The sequence below is a fragment of the Mytilus californianus genome, unplaced genomic scaffold, assembly GCF_021869535.1.
Source record: "Mytilus californianus isolate M0D057914Y unplaced genomic scaffold, xbMytCali1.0.p SCAF_6, whole genome shotgun sequence".
In the NCBI taxonomy this organism is placed as follows: Eukaryota; Metazoa; Mollusca; class Bivalvia; order Mytilida; family Mytilidae; genus Mytilus; species Mytilus californianus.
This window is the reverse complement of record NW_026262712.1, coordinates 109,094,816-109,115,410: the sequence shown is the minus strand read 5'-3', so window position 1 is coordinate 109,115,410 and position 20,595 is coordinate 109,094,816. Positions and strand designations below refer to the sequence as shown.

Below are 20,595 nucleotides of genomic sequence, written 5' to 3'. Positions count from 1 at the left end.
ATGCATTAAATATAGTTGACCTATTGCTTATAGTATCTAAAAAACAAACTTAACCATGAAAACTTAACATTGACCAATGAACCATGAAAATAAGGTCAAGGTCAGATGATACCTGCCAGACAAACATATACACCTTACAATCCTTCCATACAACAAATATAGTTGACCTATTGCTTATAGTTTAAGAAAAACAGACCAAAACACAAAAATCTTAATACTGAGCAATGAACCGTGAAAATGAGGTCAAGGTCAAATAAAACCTGTGAGACTGACATGTACATCAACAAATATTTCCATACACCAAATATATGGACCTATTGCATACAGTATAAGAAAAACAGACCAAAACACAAAAACTTAACTATAACCACTGAACCATGAAAATGAGGTCAAAGTCAGATGACACCTGCCAGTTGGATATGTACACCTTAAAATCCTTCCATACACCAAATATAGTACACCTATTGCTTATAGTATCTGAGATATGGACTTGACCACCAAAACTTAACCTTGTTCACTGAACCATGAAATGAGGTCGAGGTCAAGTGAAAACTGTCTGACGGGCATGAGGACCTTGCAAGGTAAGCACATACCAAATCTAGTTTTCCTATTACTCATAATAAGAGAGAAATTAACATTACAAAAAATCTTTATTCTTTTTTTTCAAGTAGTCACTGAACCATGAAAATGAGGTCAAGGTCAATGGACATGTGACAGACGGAAACTTCATAACATAAGGCATCTATATACAAAGTATGAAGCATCCAGGTCTTGCACCTTCTAAAATATAAAGTTTTTAAGAAGTTAGCTAACACCGCCGCCACCGCCGCCGGATCACTGTCCCTATGTCGAGCTTTCTGCGACAAAAGTCGCAGGCTTGACAAAAACCATAAGGAAAAAGGAAATTCTCTTCTACTTCTGGCAAGTTATATAAAAATATGTCAAATATATCTCATATATATATAGATTCTACCACTGCACAGAGTTTAATATGATATTTCTCCTTTCAGCTAAATTTTAAACATTTAAAATTTAACTGTCGAGAGTGGAGAAATGTCGTATTGCACGAAATTTGGTGGTGGAATCTGTTTCTCCAATAATTTTTCGATGATATGCAAACAAAGTTAATCCTTCTTTTCCCAAAAAATGTGTTCTTTCTATGTGATGTCATCAGAAATGGTCACCTTTTTTCATGACATCACAATAAGAAATTCATAGGAAAGGAAGAAAATTTGACATCATAGTTGAATTTTGACCAATGAAGAACTGAGATCAAACAAACCACACATTGATTAAATAAAAAAATAAATATAACTAGTAACTATAAATTAGAAAAACTAAGAAAGATACAGTCTCCAAAGAAAGTAAGCTAAGAATTGAAAAATCATAAAAAAGGGAACCTCCTAGCCGAGTACTGCTGAACATTGGCTAAGTTTCACTATCTGGAAAATCTGTATACATTATAAAAAGATGTTCACAACGTGAGGTGTACATTTTCAATGTATACACAAACAGTATTTAAAGTTTGAAATTTTGAGGAAATTAATTACGTGAAATAGACACCCTCTTTTCCTCCTTGCTTAACATTTACCATGTTATAAGCAGGATTTGCACTTCATATAAACCTATCAAAATAATTGTCTGGCTCTTATATATTCTGAAACATTTAGCTCATATAAACAAATAGCATCATTGCCATGCTGGATTTTCAGGCACATGCCTTGCCTTCTGCCACATTTGTTTGCAAGTGTAACAACCTAAATTAACAATTTCACTAGAATTGAGTGTGGCTCAAATAGTAAACATAGCTGAACCCCAATTATATTTAATCTACAATAAACTTCTGAAGGTTGTGATATTGATTTGGAATCAACTTATCAATATTTCATTGCAACTATATTACATTTTTAAAGAACACATATCAAAAGTAAATCCTTATTTTCCTTACATGGAATGTCCTTAAGCTTTATTTTTTTGTACAGCTGCTCACATTTTCATTGATGGCATTGATGAAATCAACTTGTAATATCTTTTATCAATGTGCAATTTTTTCCAGTCAATAATATTTATCAAGCACTTGTAACCTTTTTCTGGTATTTACTTTCTAAAAGTAAATCACTACATTTTACATGAAATCTGAGTCTAAACATCATTTAAAAATTCTGAAAGTAGTATTTTCCAATTAACACAAAATAGGATGCCACAGGCAACAGTCAAACAGACAAGAAGGTGAATCTACCTCCACAATGAACCTAGCAATTGCATACACATAATAATAAGCTCACAGTTGTGAAACCATTACATTTCCTTAGAACTGACAGATTATTTAGCTATATCTTTCTAAACATGTTTTTTTTCTTCTTACTTTATACTGTTCCACGACTGTTGCTATGGCAGACTGGCTTTCAAGTCTAGCCTGGCGGATTTCTTCACAAATAAGTAGATCAACCTGCACTTGTGTAGGTTTTGTCTTTGAGCTGATCCCATTTTCAGCCTGAAAAATATACAGACACATTATAAATACCATAATTGTTTTAATACAACTAATGTTTAACTTTGTACATAGGTATTTCAGGATATTGTTGAAAATGGCAAAGTTTTTATTGAGGCAAAGAATGCGACAGGATAAACATCACAATAATAAAAAATAATCAATTATTTTTAACATACTATTTCATAAAATTCTACTTAACTCTTTCCAATGAGGATTTTCTCAAGGCAAATTTCATACTTTGCTCAGTGATGATATCTGAACTTCAAAAATAAACCACAGCAATTCTGCTAATAATCAAGCAATAACAATTTAATTTTCTAATTTACAGTACATTAACTACATTTACTTGTCTGATTACCATTACATTTACTTAATTTATTACCAGAACTTTTGTTTGTCAAATTACCAGAACATTTACTTGTCTGATTACCAGTATATTTTCTTGCTTCACCACTAGTATATTTACTTATATTGTTACCTAAGTACATTTACTTATCTTATTACCATGCCGGCCAGTACATTAGTACATTACCTTTAATTACCAGTTCATTTTCTTGTATCATTTGGAGTACATTTACTTGTTTTATTACCAGTAAATTTACTGTTTTATTACCAGTACATTTACTTGTTTAATTATCAGTACATTTACTTGTTTATAAACAGTGCTTTTATTTGTCCCATTACCAGTACATTTACTTGTCTTATTACCAGTACATTTACTTGTCTTATTGTCAGTATATTTACTGGTTTAATTACATGTACATTTACTTGTTAAATTGCCAGTACATTTAATTGTCTTATTACCAGTACAGTAACTTGTCTAATTACCTCTCCATTTACAAGGGGTGACTTGGTTTTACCCACCCCTTAATGTCATATTTCTTTGCATTGATTTTTTCTTTCTTTAATACAATCTCTGTGGACATTGCATTTCAAAAGACAATAACACAACTAATACAAAAATAAGAGGTGGTATGATTGCCAATGAGACAACTCTCCACCAGTGAATAAATGACATAGAAGTTAACAACTAATAATTAGGTCACTGTATGGCCTATCACGTAAATTGTTCCTGTCTTTGAACTTACAACAGAAATGAGAGTTCTCAAACTAATTGGCTGTTAATTTAATTAAGATCATTAATTTCTTTGACAACCTTCTGTCTGTTAGCATGCCTTACACTAGGTATTATAATTAATCTATATTTTATGATCTTTCAACAAATTAGTCCACATGAATTCTTTATCCAAACAATGGACTCTTTTCATGAAATATACAGGACAATTACAAGTTTTAATCACAAAAAAACAATATGCGAAGATCCATAGTGGTTCCTTCTAAAGATAATTCATTTTTCTTGTAACAAACAGGGTTTTATCCCATGATCACCTGTACATCTTTGCAAATATTGGTCTGTCCTAAAGCCAGATACCACAATCTTTTAGCTTTGACATTCAAGTGTCACCAAACAGCATTCATACCAGATGTTAGTTAAACTACTACTGTTTGACAATCCTTAGCCTCAATGTAAAGAAGACCAACGAATTGCCATAAGTAGACTTTGTCAATCCTTAGCCTCAATGTAAAGAAGACCAAAGAATTGCCATAAGTAGTCTTTGTCAATCCTTAGCCTCAATGTAAAGAAGACCAACGAATTGTCATAAGTAGACTTTGTCAATCTTTAGCCTCAATGTAAAGAAGACCAAAGAATTGCCATAAGTAGACTTTGTCAATCCTTAGCCTCAATGTAAAGAAGACTAACGGATTGTCATAAGTAGACTTTGTCAATCCTTAGCCTCAATGTAAAGAAGACCAAAGAATTGCCATATTTAGTAGAATTTGTCAATCCTTAGCCTCAATGTAAAGAAGACCAACGAATTGTCATAAGTAGACTTTGTCAATCCTTAGCCTCAATGTAAAGAAGACCAAAGAATTGCCATAAGTAGACTTTGTCAATCCTTAGCCTCAATGTAAAGAAGACCAACGAATTGTCATAAGTAGACTTTGACAATCATTAGCTTCAATGTAAAGAACACCAAAGAATTGCCATAAGTAGACTTTGTCAACCCTTAGTCTCAATGTAAAGAAGAATAAAAAATTGCCATAATCAGACTTTGTCAATCCTTATCCTCAATGTAGAGAAGACCAAAGAATTGCCATAAGTAGACTTGACAATCTTCAGCCTCAATGTAAAGTAGACCAAAGTATTTCCATAAATAATGACTAATAGTTAGATCTCAGTTCTAAATATTCTTTATATACAAAACAAATATTTCAGCTTTATCAAAGCAATTTCTTTCAGAAATTATTGATTTTTAATAGAAAAAAAATTGCAATAAAGCACATGAATATGAAACTTAATAGCTAAGTGTTTACCAATATCTGATAATTTCATGAACGAGTTTTTGATCAGATTTGTAAACATATGAATGGACATCAATACTAATGATCTTCCCAATAATGGCAAAATTAGCTGATAGTATAACCAAGAGTTAAAAGATATAAATACAGGTAAAGGTAAGTGGACTTTTTATTTACATGTACTTTAATTACTTATTTGTGGCGTAACAACATTCACATATTACATGTTAGCGCTAGACAGTTAATAAGCCACTGTGATGATGCACAAATGTTTACGAAAACATTATGTGGCTTTTAAAATTTCCAGTTTCCTATAGTACCAAATACAAGAGGTACTGTAAGAAAGCTCACAAAACGATACTCACTCCGCCATATGACAAATTCTATCATTTCCTGAGGGAAAAAGAAAATAATATTTTTTATAATAAAATGCTTCGCCAAGCGCAGCCTGATACAACCGCAGAGGTCGAACCCTGAACAGTTGTGGCAAGTTTGAAAACAATATTCAAGCTTGATACTGTCTGAATTTGGATTTTGATCAAATTTTTGACATAATATAGGTTTCTGACACAAAATAAATGTGGTCAAGGATCTTTAAAATTTGAAATGGGACATTTAATTTACCTAGTATGCTCTGATATCCAAAATCTAACAACATGGTTAGATTCAGCATATAAAAAAACACCCAAAATTTAATGTTAGTTGAAATGAAAAGATTTGTATTTATTTTCAATTAAAGATTTCTTGCTGTTGCGCAATACAATGCTATTGTGCAATACTGTGCAATTGAAGATTTCTTGCTATTGGGCAATACTGTGCAATTAAAGATTTCTTGCTATTGCGCAATACTGTGCTATTGCCCAATACTGTATTTGTTGCTTTTATATATAAATCAGAAATAATCAATGTAAAAATGGAAAATATTTAGGAAAAAAAATTATGAAAAAATAAATGGGGAATGTGTCCATAGGGACACAGATGATGCCCCCGCTAGCATATATAACGCTATAAAGGTACATAACTCAAGAACTGTTAAAGTGACGCTTCCATAAATTGAACTTAAACTGAGTTTTGTGGTAAAAAGCATTATATATATACATTTCATTACATTTATTTGAGACAAACTCAAGTTAGAGAATGGATTTTCATTTGTTAAGGGGCATAACCCTAGAACGGTAATCAAAGTGCTTGTAAGCATTGAATGGTAAAGATTGCTTTAATTTATCAGTAGGAAGTAAAATTGAATATTGCATTGTATAAAGCATTGGTTGTAATTGATTCAACTACCATTCTGGACAAAGAAAGATAACTCCAATTTTCAAAGCAGACTTTAAAATATCTTTATAAATGAAGGAAGGGTAAGAATTGCTTTAATTTATCAGTGGCAGGCAAAATTAAACATTGCATTGTATGACGAATTGATTGTAGTTGATTCAACTATAATCATGGACAAAGGAAGATAACTCCAATTTTAATAAATTGCTTCGCCGAGCGCAGCTGGATACGACCACAGATGTCCAACCCTGAAAAGTTGGGGCCAAAATGGACACAATATTCATGCTTGATACAGGTCTGGATTGTAATTAAATTTTTGACACATAATAGGTTTCTGACACAGAATAACAGTAGTCAAAGAACTTCAAATTGGTTATATGATTTGAATTTATATTCAATTTTTTGCTTTTGTGCAATACACTATGCAAATTGACACACCCCCTCCAATTTTTTTCACCTCCCCCTTTCCCTTATTCCAAAAAATAATTCTTCCCCTCAAGTTATGGTCAGTATCTCAGACAATCATCATTTCTTAATACAAAATTTACAAGCAGTGTAAGGGAGGTAATCAAACATTGTTATTTAAATTGATTTGGATTTGGATTTGGATTACCTCCCTTACACTGCTTTTAAATTGTCTCAATTGTCCTTTAACCAGAAAAACCCTTGTTTTCCCCCATTTTTTGCCCCTAATTCCTTAATGGTTTGAGCAACCCCCCAAAGTCAATCCTAACCATCCCTTTGTAGTATGGAAAGTTGTGGTATAATTTCAGAGAGATTTCATACACTTTAACACAAGTTATTGTCTGGAAACTACAAAAATGCTTATTTGGGCCCCTTTTTTGGCCCCTAATTCCTAAACAGTTGGGACCATAACCCCCAAAATCAATCCCAACCTTCCTTTAGTGGTTATAAACCTTGTGTTTATTGATTTCAATTTACTTATACTAAAGTTATTATCCAGAAACCATCTGTCTTCGGACAACGCTGACAACGACAGCAACGTGATACCAATATACGACCAGGTTGTATAAAAATATCTTGATTAATATTTTTAGAAAAAAAATGAAAAATTTAGCAATTTTTCCATTTGTAAAGGGCATAACTCTAGAACAGTAAAAGTGACCGCACCAAAATTCAAACTTGATCTGTATATTGTGGTAATAAGCATTGTGTATAAGTTTCATAGCATTTGGTTGAGGCAAATTTAAGTTAGAGAACGGAAAATTTAGCATTTTTTCCATTTGTAAAGGGGCATAACTCTAGAACGGTAGAAGTGACGCCACCAAAATTCGAAAATGATCTGTATTTAGTGGTAATAAGCATTGTGTATAAGTTTCATAACATTTAGTTGAGACAAACTAAAGTTAGAGAATGGAAACCAACTTTGGGACGTACAGACGGACAAGGGTAAAACTTAATGCCCCTCCGCTACCGCAGGGGCATAAAAAATAAGAGGCTCTCAAGAGCCTGAATCGCTCACCTGTATTTCAGAGGAGAAGATTTTTAAATGTTAGCAAACTTGATGAACAAATTGTGTAAAATTGTCTTTAAAGGGCAATAACTCCTTAAGGAGTCAATTGACAATTTTGGTCATATTAACTTTTTTGTAGATCTTACTTTGCTGAACATTATTGCTGCTTACAGTTTATATATATCTATAATAATATTCAAAATAATAACAAAAAACTGCAAAATTTTGTTAAAAACTACCAATTCGGTGGCAGCAACCCAACAATGGGTTGTTCGATTCGTCTGAAAATTTCAGGGTCAATAGATCTTGACCAATTAAACAATCTTACCATCACATTTGCTCTAAGAGATTTAGTTTTTGAGATATAAGCCAAAAACTGCATTTGACCCCTATGTTCTATTTTTAGCCATGGCGGCCAAGTTTGTCGATGGATCAAACCTTCGGATACAATTTATAAACTACATACCCTAAGGAACATTAAGTTAAAGTTTGAAGGTATTTGGCCCCGTAGTTTCAGAGGTGAAGATTTTTGAAATAGTTTACGATGACAGACGAAGATGACAGATGACGACAATGACAAATGACGACGACAGACGAAGGACGACGATGGACGCCAAGTGATGGCATAAGCTCACTAAAAATCCCCCTAAAAGATCTTTTTTGAAAAAATTTGAAATTTTGAAAAATCTTGAAGAAAAAAAGTATGAACCACAACCAACCCCCATCCCCCCCCCCCCCCCCAAAAAAAATCCCCCCTCCAGGACTTCCAAAACGGTCTTATTTTCCAGACATGACCCCTCCAAACTTTTTGAACCCACCCACCCCTTGGAGTAATTACCCCCAAACTCAATCCATGCCTTCCCTTTATGGTATGGAACCTTGTAGTATAATTTCAGAGAGATCCATACACTTAAACACAAGTTATTGTCTGGAAACTAGAAAAAATGCTTGTTTTTGGCCCCTAATTCCTAAACTGTTGGTACCATAACCCCCAAAATCAATCCCAACCTTCCTTTTGTGGTATTGAACCTTCTGGTAAAATTTCATAGAGATCCATTCTATTAGTCTAAAGTTATTGTCCGGAAACCAAATGTGTCTTCGGACGACAACGACGACATGATAGCATTATACGAACGCAAAAAAATTTTGCAGTCATATAAAAAAACAAATAGGTGCACAATAAAAATTTCATTATATGGTTAATTCTGATATAAAGTCTCAATAACTCTAGTATCAAAGAGGTTTAACAGCTGAGTTGCAGATACAAAATTTGTACTTCTACATAAAGCAAAGGCAAAGTCAATGTTTTGCTCTGGGAAACCTCAAAAATAATCTGTTTAAAAAACAAAACAGGAGGTGCACAATGGCATTCAGAGAAAGTTTCTTGAAATTCTTATCAGAAGTTATGGAGGAGAAGCTGATTATACAAATGTGTACTGTAGTGTTCAATTATGTAAAGTCCATGTCATGCTAAAGTAAACCCCAAAGAATCATTCAGATGAAGAAATGAAATAGAAAGTGCAAAAAAAAAAAACACCATGTGAGTAAGATTCTTTATACTTTCAAACAAAAACTTCAATGTTTTATAGAAGTACATTAATTCAACTGATTATGCTAACAACAGAGAGTTGTTTGATTTTTAGGTCAATTTGGCCCAAAATCTTTCCATCTTCTTTGGAAAATAGTAAAAATGAATTAAAGCTTAAATAAATTCTTATTCTAGTTTTGTAAAGAAGAAAAATAGAAATGATATATATTTTCCTTAAAAATAAGCGTAATAATCTAACTTCGTCTAGCTCTTTTGACAATTTTGCGGCTGAAACAGATGTAGATAAAGACTAAAATTGAGATAATGTTTCGAATACTTCTGTTAATACAGAAAACTTTCACCTGTCTGTAACTTACAGAAACTTGTGATCATTGACTAAAATTGAAATAATCGGCTGATATTGATACTAATTTTTTTCCTGTCAGACAGCAGGTTTATTGATATGATAAAATCTGATGCGTTCTAAACCTGAAAATCTATGATGTCTACTGAATGAAAACTAGACAATCCCAATTCTTTTGTGCCAAAATGAATTATTAAGCTAGGCAATTGATAAAACAAGCTGCTTTCTTTAAAAAAAGAAAAGCAATATGTGAACCCAAGACCGCTGACTGGTCACCAAAAAATTTGCTGAATTTTTGTTTGCTTTTGAATTGAAATAATTGACTGTGAATAGAATAAGATAATGATGATGTTAAAACACCTTAATTTAAAATATGCAATTGTGTGTAGATTCTTGCACAAGTCAGTTGAAAGCAATGTTTGATAGTTGTGAATAGAAAAGTGTATATATATACAGCTACTATTTGAATATACATTTTAAAGTTTGACTATTTTATTTATTACTTGGGAATGTACATCATTTTTTCATAACCCTTTTGCAAACCACAGTTTCTTCAAACCGGATGTCTAATTCAAATTGCACAAACCAATCGCAATATAAATTTAAGCACTCAGTTTGCTTAATAATCTGGTTGCATTTATTTTATCTATCATATCTTCATATTTTGTTTCCTGCATGGATGTCTTCAATTATTCTCAACTTGTTATTGAAGCTGTCTATTATACTCATGGTAGATGTTGTATAGATAAATTTAATGTCCAATTTCCATGTGAAGTGAAACCCTGTGGCATGCAACTTATATAAGAAGGTTTCGTATATTTTCTTGAGTGTAACACACCAGCTTCATTGTGACCTCTTATATAGAGACTTTTTTTGGTCTCATAAAACATCTCAAATTTTAAGGACTTCCTGATTTTACTTAAATCAATCCATATATTCTACAGGAAAACTTGGTTTAGAAGAATATCTAATTTTCAGAAGTTTTATGAATACCTGAACATACTCTCAAAATAACCAATTTAAATAAAAAGATATGTAGATATAAAAAGATGCCAGGATTAAAATGTTGTACCCCAGACGTGAGTTAAGTCTACAAAGAATCAACATAGGCGCTCGAATAAAAAAGGTTAAAAAGGCCAAATAGAGTACGAAGTTAAGTAATCTATTTCTTAGGTAGAAAACCCTTAGTATTTCGAAAATGTCAAAGTTTATAATAGGACAGTGATTAAAAAAAAAAGTAGAAACAGCTAGAGGTCAGAATACAGTAAGTAATGATAACCGTGCTTGAAAGTCACATGTCAAGTTATTACTGCCGTGTCCTGAATTTAGAAAAGAAAAGCGAAAATTCACATTCACTAGTGAAATTAATATTTATGCATGCACGTGGTATTTTTGCGCAAGAAATAGTAAATAGAAAGCATACGCACTTATTAAATAGAAAGCATACCCACTTATTAAATAGAAAGCATACACACTTATTAAATAGAAAGCATACACACTTATTACTCTGGATAAGAATATGTATTTGTACCAAAGTACAAATATTCAGATGCTATAAGATTGAACTATTAAAACAAACAAACAAAAAATGTGGATAGTGTCCACATGTGGACACAGATGATGCCCCCGCTTGCATATCATATAGTTATAAAGAGACTTAACTGAAGAATGATAAAAGTGACGCTACCCAAATTTGAAATTGATCTGAGTTTCGTGGTAATAAGCATTGTGTGTAAGTCTCATAACATTTGGTTGAGGCTAACTTAAGTAGAGAACAGAAACTAAAAATTCAGCAATTTTTCTATTTGTAAACACCCATAACTCTAGAACAGTTGTGTATAAGTTTTACAACATTTGGTTGAGACAAACTAAAAAATTCAGCAATTTTATGTTTATAAAGGGACATAACTCTAGAATGGTAAAAGTGTTGCCACCTACTTTTTATCTGTATTATGTAGTAATAAGCATTGTGTATAAGTTTCATAACATTTGGTTGAGGCAAACTCAAGTTAGAGAACTGAAACAAAAAATTGTACTTGATCCTTACTGAGTTTTGTGGTAATGAATATTGTGTATAGGTTTCATAATGTTTGACTGGGGAAAACTTCAGTTACAGAATGGAAACTAAAAAAAATTGCAATCTTTCTATTTATAAAGGGGCATAACTCAATAATGGTTAAAGTGACACTACCCAAATTCAACTTGATCTGTGTTTTATCAGTGGAAGTCAAAATTAAACATTGCATTGTATAAAGCATTGATTGTAGTTGATCCAACTATAATCATGGTCAAAGGAAGATAACTCCAATTTTAAAAATATATTATATAAACTTGATATTTAGAAGAAAATAAAAATTTTGCAATTTTTCCTTTTATAAAGGGGCATAACTCTAGATCGGTAAAAGTGACACCACCAAAATTCAAACTTGATCTGTGTTTTGTGGTAATAAGCATTGTGTATAAGTTTCATAACATTTGGTTGAGGCAAACTTAAGTTAGAGAACGGAAACTAAAAATTTTGCAATATTTCCTTTTATAAAGGGGCATAACTCTAGATCGGTTAAAGTGACGCCACCAAAATTCAAACTTGATCTGTGTTTTGTGGTAATAAGCATTGTGTATAAGTTTCATAACATTTGGTTGAGGCAAACTCAAGTTAGAGAACGGAAACCAATTTCGGGACGTACGGAGGGACGTACGTACGTACGTACGTACGTACAGACGGACAAGGGTAAAACTTAATGCCCCCTCCGCTACGGCGGGGGCATAAAAAAGAATTGAAATTAACAGTAAACATACATACCTGTTAGTGAATTTTTTTTCCGAAAAATTTAGAATGTTATTTTATAATATCAATAAACACAAACATCAAGTATTTACCGATGGGCATTTTATTTATCAAATCAATCTCTTTTTAAAGTCTAACATTCCATTATACGAATGTATTGCTATACAAAATATAAGCAGAGACTTATAAATCCATTCTAAAACAGTATAAAATAATTAACATTATGATAGTAATTAAATTTTGTTATGATTATTGTAAAATATTAATTACTTTTTTGTGACATGCAAGGATTTAAAGTCCTTGTGAATTGAAACCATGCAAGTATTTTTTCATTCATGACTGTGTAAAATTTAGATATTTAGCTAACTTTGGATACGCACATCCCTGCTCATTGGTGCTCATACGTTGCATATAATTTTCATAAATGTAATAACTGTTCAAACCTGTGAGACATAATGCACGTATATATGACAATTTTAATTATATTCTATTAAGAGTAAATTCAGTCTCAGTGTAAACTTAATAATGAATATTCTCTTAGTCTGGTAGTATCTATAAATGAAATTCGATATTTATGACGGAAAAATCCTTTTGTTTGATTATCTTTCTGCTTTCCGACCACTGTGTTTCCGACCTAAGATAAATATTTTTAAAAGAAATATCGTTTTCTTAATTTTCTTCATGCTTTCCAACATTTTCCCATGCTATGATTGAAATACAGAATATCAAATGATAAACGTTCAGAAATAATCAGTTAATTCTGGGACATTATTTATCAATAAACTATTCCCAGGTTCCTCAGGGGGTTCACCCAAAAAAAAAGATTTTTCATTTTTTTATCAGTTTTAGTTTTAAAAACTTGTAAGGGGTTCAAGGATGTGTCTCCCCTGCAATTACAGCTGTCAGTGTAAAAGTGTAATGTTGACTTAAAAAGTGAGTCCATTTATCAGTAAAATACAGAATTTAAAAAAAAATTAAAACTTTTTCTTTAGATGCTATTTCTTGGTCTTGAAGATTAGCTTCTGTCCAAGTTTCATAACAATCCATGAAAGTTTACAAAATTATCATGTCAAAAAAATTTAATTCCAGACTGTCTGTAATTGTTAACTGTAAACAAATGGGGAATGTGTCCATGGCGAATGTGTCCGTGGGACACAGATGATGCCCTGCTTGCATATAATGTTATAAAGGGACATAACTCAAGAACAGTAAAAGTGACGCTACCCAAATTTACACTTGATCTGATTTTTGTGGTAATAAGCATTGTGTATAAGTTTCATAACATTTGGTTTAGGAAAACTAACGTAAAAGAATGGAAACGAAAAATTCAGCAATTTTTCCATTTGTAAATGGGCATAACTCTAGAATGGTAAAAGTAACGCCACCAAAATTCAAACTTGATCAGTGTTTTTTTGAACATGTAATAAGCATTGTGTATAAGATTCATAACAGTTGGCTGAGGTAAACTTAAGTAAGAGAACAGAAACGAAAAAATTCAGCATTTTTTCCATTTGTAAAGGGGCATAACTCTAGAACGGTAAATTGGACGCCACTTAAATTCAAATTTGATCTCTGTTTTTTGGTTATAAGCATTGTGTATAAGTTTCATAAAATTTGGTTAAGGCAAACTAAAGTTAGAGAACGGACGGCAATTTTTGGATGTACGGACATAAGGATTGTGAAGTGATTTAAAGTATTGTGAAATTGTCAGGGATTTATGGTCAACGTTTTTTATTTATTATCCCTTGGCATTTAGGCACAATTCTATAACGAAATATATTCTTAATTAACTAAAATAAAGCAACAAATTTAAAATTTATTGTTTTTTCTTAGGAAAGAAATCCATTTTATGACATTAACCATCATTAATTGCAATAATAATTTTCTACTAAGAAACTAATTTGTGATCAGCATACCTAATATTAACGAAATTATTTATTTTGAAGATTAAATATTCAAAAGAAAATGGCAATTAATTTCTCATTTGAATACTTATACACATGTCTCCCACAGTATGACATGTATATTAGGTGTGAATAATTTGATTACCAAGTAAATCACAACATGTTCTAATGAGTTTAAAATTGACACCTACACAAGAATTTAGATGGTTACAACACAACAGGAGTCCAAACTCTTTGAAAACTATTAAATTCCCAATGTGAAATAAAATATAAATAACTGTTTAAATTTTATCCTATAAATAATAGGGTTTAATTAAATGGAGGGGGGCTAGCTTATAATTAGCATAACTTGCTTCCTCAATGAATAATTTTTTACAGAAGAAAAGAATTATTGCAACAACAACAAAAAAACAAACAAAATTGTTGGACAGAAAGTCACAGGACATAAGGTGATATATATATATATTGTTTAATTCAATTGTTTTTTGTTTTTTTTTGTATGTCTCAGTTGATAATTAGAAAACAAAACAGGAAAGAAAATTATAATCGAAATTGCCGTTTTCTCTAATAACATAAACTTTAGTTTCTGTCTTATTGTCTATTTTATCATTTTGGAATTAATGAGATATTTTTAACATTATTAAGACACAGAAGGAATATTCTTTGCTGAACATGCAAAATCAAAGAGTAAATATTGATTCAGACAAAATAAAAGACAACTCATTCATTGTATAAAAAAAATAAATAAAAAACAGTTACCTTTGATTGGTAAATGTTTAATAATTATAATGATAATTTTCTACTAAGTAAACCAATTGTGATCAACACAAATAATATTTAATTAAATATTATCGTCAATAATAGCGAGTATGTATACATTATTTGACACATCTCCTTTTCCTTACCATATAGGTAATTATAAATGACCCGACAATGTAATCGTTACAAGTGTCGAGTGTCAAGTCCCGTCAATATATTATGTCCCAGGTCTATGTATCAGAAAAATACAGAAAATATATTTTTTTTTTTTTTCAGAAGTTTGCATCAGACATTATCTCTTAATCATGAAATAGCTTCTGCCAAAGTTTCATAAAATTCTACATGTATGAAGGTTTGACAAAGTAATTGACATGTAACAAACTTTAACCCTAGACTGTATCTACTTGTTAACTGTAAAAAAACTATGTCCATTTATCAGTAAAATACGGAAAATGAAAATAATTATTTTCAATAATTCGCCTTGGATACTGTATTTTGGTCATTAACAAGCTTCTGTCCAAATTTCAAAAAATTGCATGAAGGTTTGACAAAGTTATTGATGACTGAAAAACTTTAACCTCAGACTGAGCCTGAGTGTTGACTGTAAAAAAACTAAGTTCATTCATCAATAAAATATGGAAAAATGAAAATAAATGTTTTTAAAATTTCGCTCTGGATACTGTCTTTTGGTCATGATAAACAAGCTTCTGTCTAAATTTCATAAAATTCCATGAAGGTTTGACAAGGTTATTGATGTCCAAAATTAAAACTACAAAAAAATATTAAAAAGCCTTTATTATCTTGAAAATCACCAAAAAGGATGAGAATAATACTTTAGCTAATTTATTACTACTATTTTGCTATTCCTTTTTGAATTTTTGAAAACTTAGTTTGAATGCCTTTCGTTGTTACTTCTTGTTCAAGGAGAACCATTACATATGATTCTCAAATGCGTTGTTTTAGTTCAATCATACATCAATTTTGATTTAGACTTTACTTCTCAAATGCGTTATTAAAGTTCATATGGGGCGAGAGTGAAGTGAAGCTCCAGTCCCATATGGAATTTACTGACACCATTTATATCCTAGTAGGTAACTAGCACACAGTGTAAAAATTATCTTACTGACTGTCTTAATATGGGGAATTAAGACTTTTTGTAAAAAACAAATAAATATTTTTTCAGTTGTTGTTTTAGTAATCAATATCAGTCATTAAACCAATATCTGGTGACTGGTGGACTTTTACAGTGATCAAGTCTTCCACATTATAGAACCAACTTGCACTGGTTTATACAAAAACATATCGATACCTGCAGTACATGTGGTTGGCAAAGCTAATGTAGCTGTATAAGGTCAATTTTTTTTAAAAGAGACGTAATGACTTCTATTAACCATATATTTAATATAGAAAACGCCCTTTGACCGTGTATTATATATACACTGTTTCCACATGTTCATATTTAACCAATGATATTCATAGATGTCTATAGAACACAATTTCCACATGTTCATTTTTAACCAATGATATTCATAGATGTCTATAGAACACAGTTTCCACATGTTCATATTTAACCAATGATATTCATAGATGTCTATAGAACACTGTTTCCACATGTTCATATTTAACCAATGATATTCATAGATGTCTATAGAACACAGTTTCCACATGTTCATATTTAACCAATGATATTCATAGATGTCTATAGAACACAGTTTCCACATGTTCATATTTAACCAATGATATTCATATATGTCTATAGAACACAGTTTCCACATGTTCATATTTAACCAATGATATTCATAGAAGTCTATAGAACACTGTTTCCACATGTTCACTTTTAACCAATGATATTCATAGAAGTCTATAGAAGTTATATAAATGTAAATACTGTTATAATGGGTCAATGCTCTACAGAACAGCAAATCAGGATACAGTACATCATCATATCCTTATCAGTATCAATAATTAGTCACTACAGTCATTAACTATATCATAAATAGTTATAAATTACAGTAATATCTATTGGTAAAGGTCAATGATCCACAATGGGAGATAATAGGGTATTATTAGAACTGATCGGTTCAATTCTCTTACAGAAAATTGTTGTTATAAATAACAGCCATCCCTTGCAAAGCATGATACATTGCTGAACAAAAAAAAACACACAAAAAAAACTAGAAAACTGACATGCCAGGAAGGCAGAGAAAAAAACAATTAGCAATACATGTTAAAGAAGCATCAATTTTTAACAAATTTGACACCAGGAAATAATTCAGGATAAATAGCAAGTTTCATTGAAATCTGAGATCTATAATTTTTTTATATGTTTTGTCAGCTGATCATGCTGATAGACAATTTTTGTTACAGGGAAACAATTTAGAATAACATACTATACCTAAGTATCAATTTTCATTGAAATCCAAGTACAAAAAGATGTGATTTTTTGACAAAAACTAAGTTTATACATGTGTGTATTGCAAACTTGATACCAGGAAAAATTACAATCCAAGCACAGTAAGATGATTCTCAAACTTTGCAATTTTTTTAACACAAACCAAGTTTTTTCCACATATAGGTTTCCAAATTCACCCCAAAAAAATCACCAGGAAAATATTGGAACATGTATCTTTCAAAAATGCTTCTCAAAATTCATGACTGTTTTTAGCAAAAAATAAGTTTTTGCTGCAATTAACATTCATTTCCCTTGGCTTTAGGGAGACATGAAGATTTGTTCCATCTCATTAAATGGGCAAAAACTCTAATAAAGATTTATTTCTAGATCTTGTCTTGCTGATTATTTTTTTTTTCTATTTAAAGTTTCTCTCACTACAAACTGCTCAGAGTCTGAAAAGACCATATTTTGTGCTCGACCACAAAAGTCGAGCACAGATTTTACTCGACTAGACTCGACATTATCTCGACAGTACTTAACTGTACTCAACTTTGGTCTCGACTTTACTTAATAAGTCTGAATCAGTACTTTATTATCTTGGAGTAGTCTGAAATGGTCTCAACCAAGGCTCGACCAGTCTCGACCTGTCTCAATCAGTCTCAACCAGTCTCGACCTGTTTTGACCTGTCTCGACTAGTCTTGACCTTCAAATTTAGTCTTGACTAGTCTGAATCAGCCCATCTAACTAAATTAAGTATTGATCTTACAAAATTCCAGGTTATTTGGTAGTTTGGTTCATTGCTGTGAAATTAAAGAATTTAGTTAATAGGTAAAAAAAAGAAAGAATTTTCAGATTTGATTAAATTCAGATAGTCATCTTTAATTATCTCTATAACTTTTTCAAATCAACTTGGATTATCATAAAACTCTACAGCTATCTCAATTATACATTGATCTTACAGAATGCCAGGTTGTTTGGTAGTTTGATTTATTGCTGTCAAATTTGAGGATTTAATTAACAGGTAAAAAAAGCTAGAATTTTCAGTTGGAACTAAATTCAGATAGTCATCTTTAAATTTTTTTATAACTATTTCAAAGCAACTTGGATTTTCATCAAAATCTACAGCTATCTCCATTATATATTTATCTTACAAAATACAAGGTTATTTGGTAATTTGGTTTATTGCTGTCAAATTTAAATATTTAAATTATAGGTTTGAAAATCCAAGTTGATTTGAAAAAGTTATAGAAATAATTAAAGATGACTATCTGAATTTAATCAAAACTGAAAATTCTTGCTTTTTTTTACCTATTAATTAAATTCTTTAATTTCACAGCGATGAACCAGACTACCAAATAACCTGGAATTTTGTAAGATCAATATTTAATTTAGTTAGATTGGCTGATTCAGACTAGTCAAGACTAAATTTGAAGGTCAAGACTAGTCAAGACAGGTCGAGACAGGTCGAGACTGGTCGAGCCTTGGTCGAGACCATATCAGATTACACCAAGATTATAAAGTACTGAATCAGACTTATTAAGTAAAGTCAAGTACAGTTAAGTACAGTTAAGTACTGTCGAGATAATGTTGAGTCTAGTCTAGTAAAATCTGTGCGACTTTACTGGTTGAGCACAAAATATAGTCTTTTCAGACTCTGAGCAGTTTGTAGTGTCTCTATCTATTATACTTTTCAAAATAATAAGCAACATGAAAAAAATATTAAATTTTGTTATTTAAGGGCAATTTCGCCTGAAAGAAGTCGTCTGACAGTTTAGACGTAATTAAACAATAGGTAAATCTCAACATTCTGAACATTTCTGCCCCTGTCAGTGTTTTCTTTATTTTGTGGTTTTCAAAATAATAGACAAAATTTTTTTTATGTTCCATTTTAAGCCATGTTGGCCATTTTGTTTGGCAGGCGGGGTCATCAGACACATATTTTAAACTAGATACCCCAATGATGATTGTGGCCAAGTTTGGTTAAATTTGGCCCAGTAGTTTCAGAGGAAAAGATTCTAGTAAAAGTTAACAAACAATGATGCTAGATGCCTAGTGATGAGATAAGCTCACTTGGCCCTTTGGGCCAGGCGAGCTAAAAACTGATGCTTAGCTGATTGTTAATTTCATTAAAGGCTTTTCAGAAATTCAAAGCTGTTTAAGTCATCATTACTCATTATCATAAATAGGATTAAAGGTTATCAAAGCTGGAAAAGGGAACATTATAAAACACTACGTGTGAGACAAGTCTATTTGCATGTTTATTCAGTAAGGTATGTCGCTTACTAAATGTTGCATTCATTGTGCAATTTTCTGCTTCAAAATATAACACATTGTAGGTTTTTTGCATTGTTTGTAAACCAGAATGAAAATAATTTTATGCCATTGTTTGGATATATATCTATTGTTTCAGTCATTGTTGACCAATCACAAATTTTGGTTGTACGCTTTTGAAAATTACAAAACTGTTTCCTTCTCGTATGATTAATTTGAAAAAGACTTTTAATTTTTATCTTTCAAAATTGTGGAATAAACAGTGAAATGACAAGTATATATACAAGCAATTATGATTTCCATTCTGTATCATACTTCAACTTTAACTATTTAACCCATTCATAACAAAACATACACATATGCTTATTTTGTAGCTGTCTCATTGATGCTAACCTAATTTTATTTGTTCAGGTTGAATTTTATATGAATAAGAATAAGAATAAGAATATTTATTGAATCCAATTAAAGGGCCCGTTTCCGAGCATATACACATATATATAGTATTAATTATACAGTAATTTTTAAGATATATTACATTTAAAATAAATGTATTCTTTTTGTCAAAACATATATATGTTTACAAAAAAAATATTGAATTTCATCTGAAAATTTTTTTTTTTAAAATTTGATCAATATTTTTTTTCCTTTTGTTTTTATATCAATGTTATTTATCTTGTGGGAGATATTCATTTAAGATTTTTGTAGCATCCATCAGACTACGTACTTATTAGCATGAATCATGACATCAAATTAATTAATATTTATAACAATTATTGGAATTAAGCAAAATAGATTCAGGTTTTTATACAGTTTCATGGTCATTGAACTGGTCACATTAAAATAAAAAAACAAAAAACACTCACTGAAAAATGAAATAAAATATGTGAAAAATACCTTTCAAGTAATCCTACATAAAATAAAGTGGTAAGGTCAATTTCCTCTAAACTTATTCCACACATGCAATTTTCTGAAAGTCCTAACATG

General features: G+C 31.0%; 1 protein-coding gene across 1 annotated transcript in view; it reads right to left on the bottom strand.

Annotated features, from left to right (window-relative positions):
- LOC127704269 (trichohyalin-like) overlaps positions 1–20,595 on the bottom strand; it is a 128,460-nt gene that overhangs the window by 34,140 nt on the left and 73,725 nt on the right. Inside the window, exon 6 of the mRNA XM_052208259.1 lies at positions 2,366–2,494. Coding sequence (XP_052064219.1) covers positions 2,366–2,494 — 129 coding nt within the window. The remainder of the gene's footprint in view (positions 1–2,365; positions 2,495–20,595) is intronic.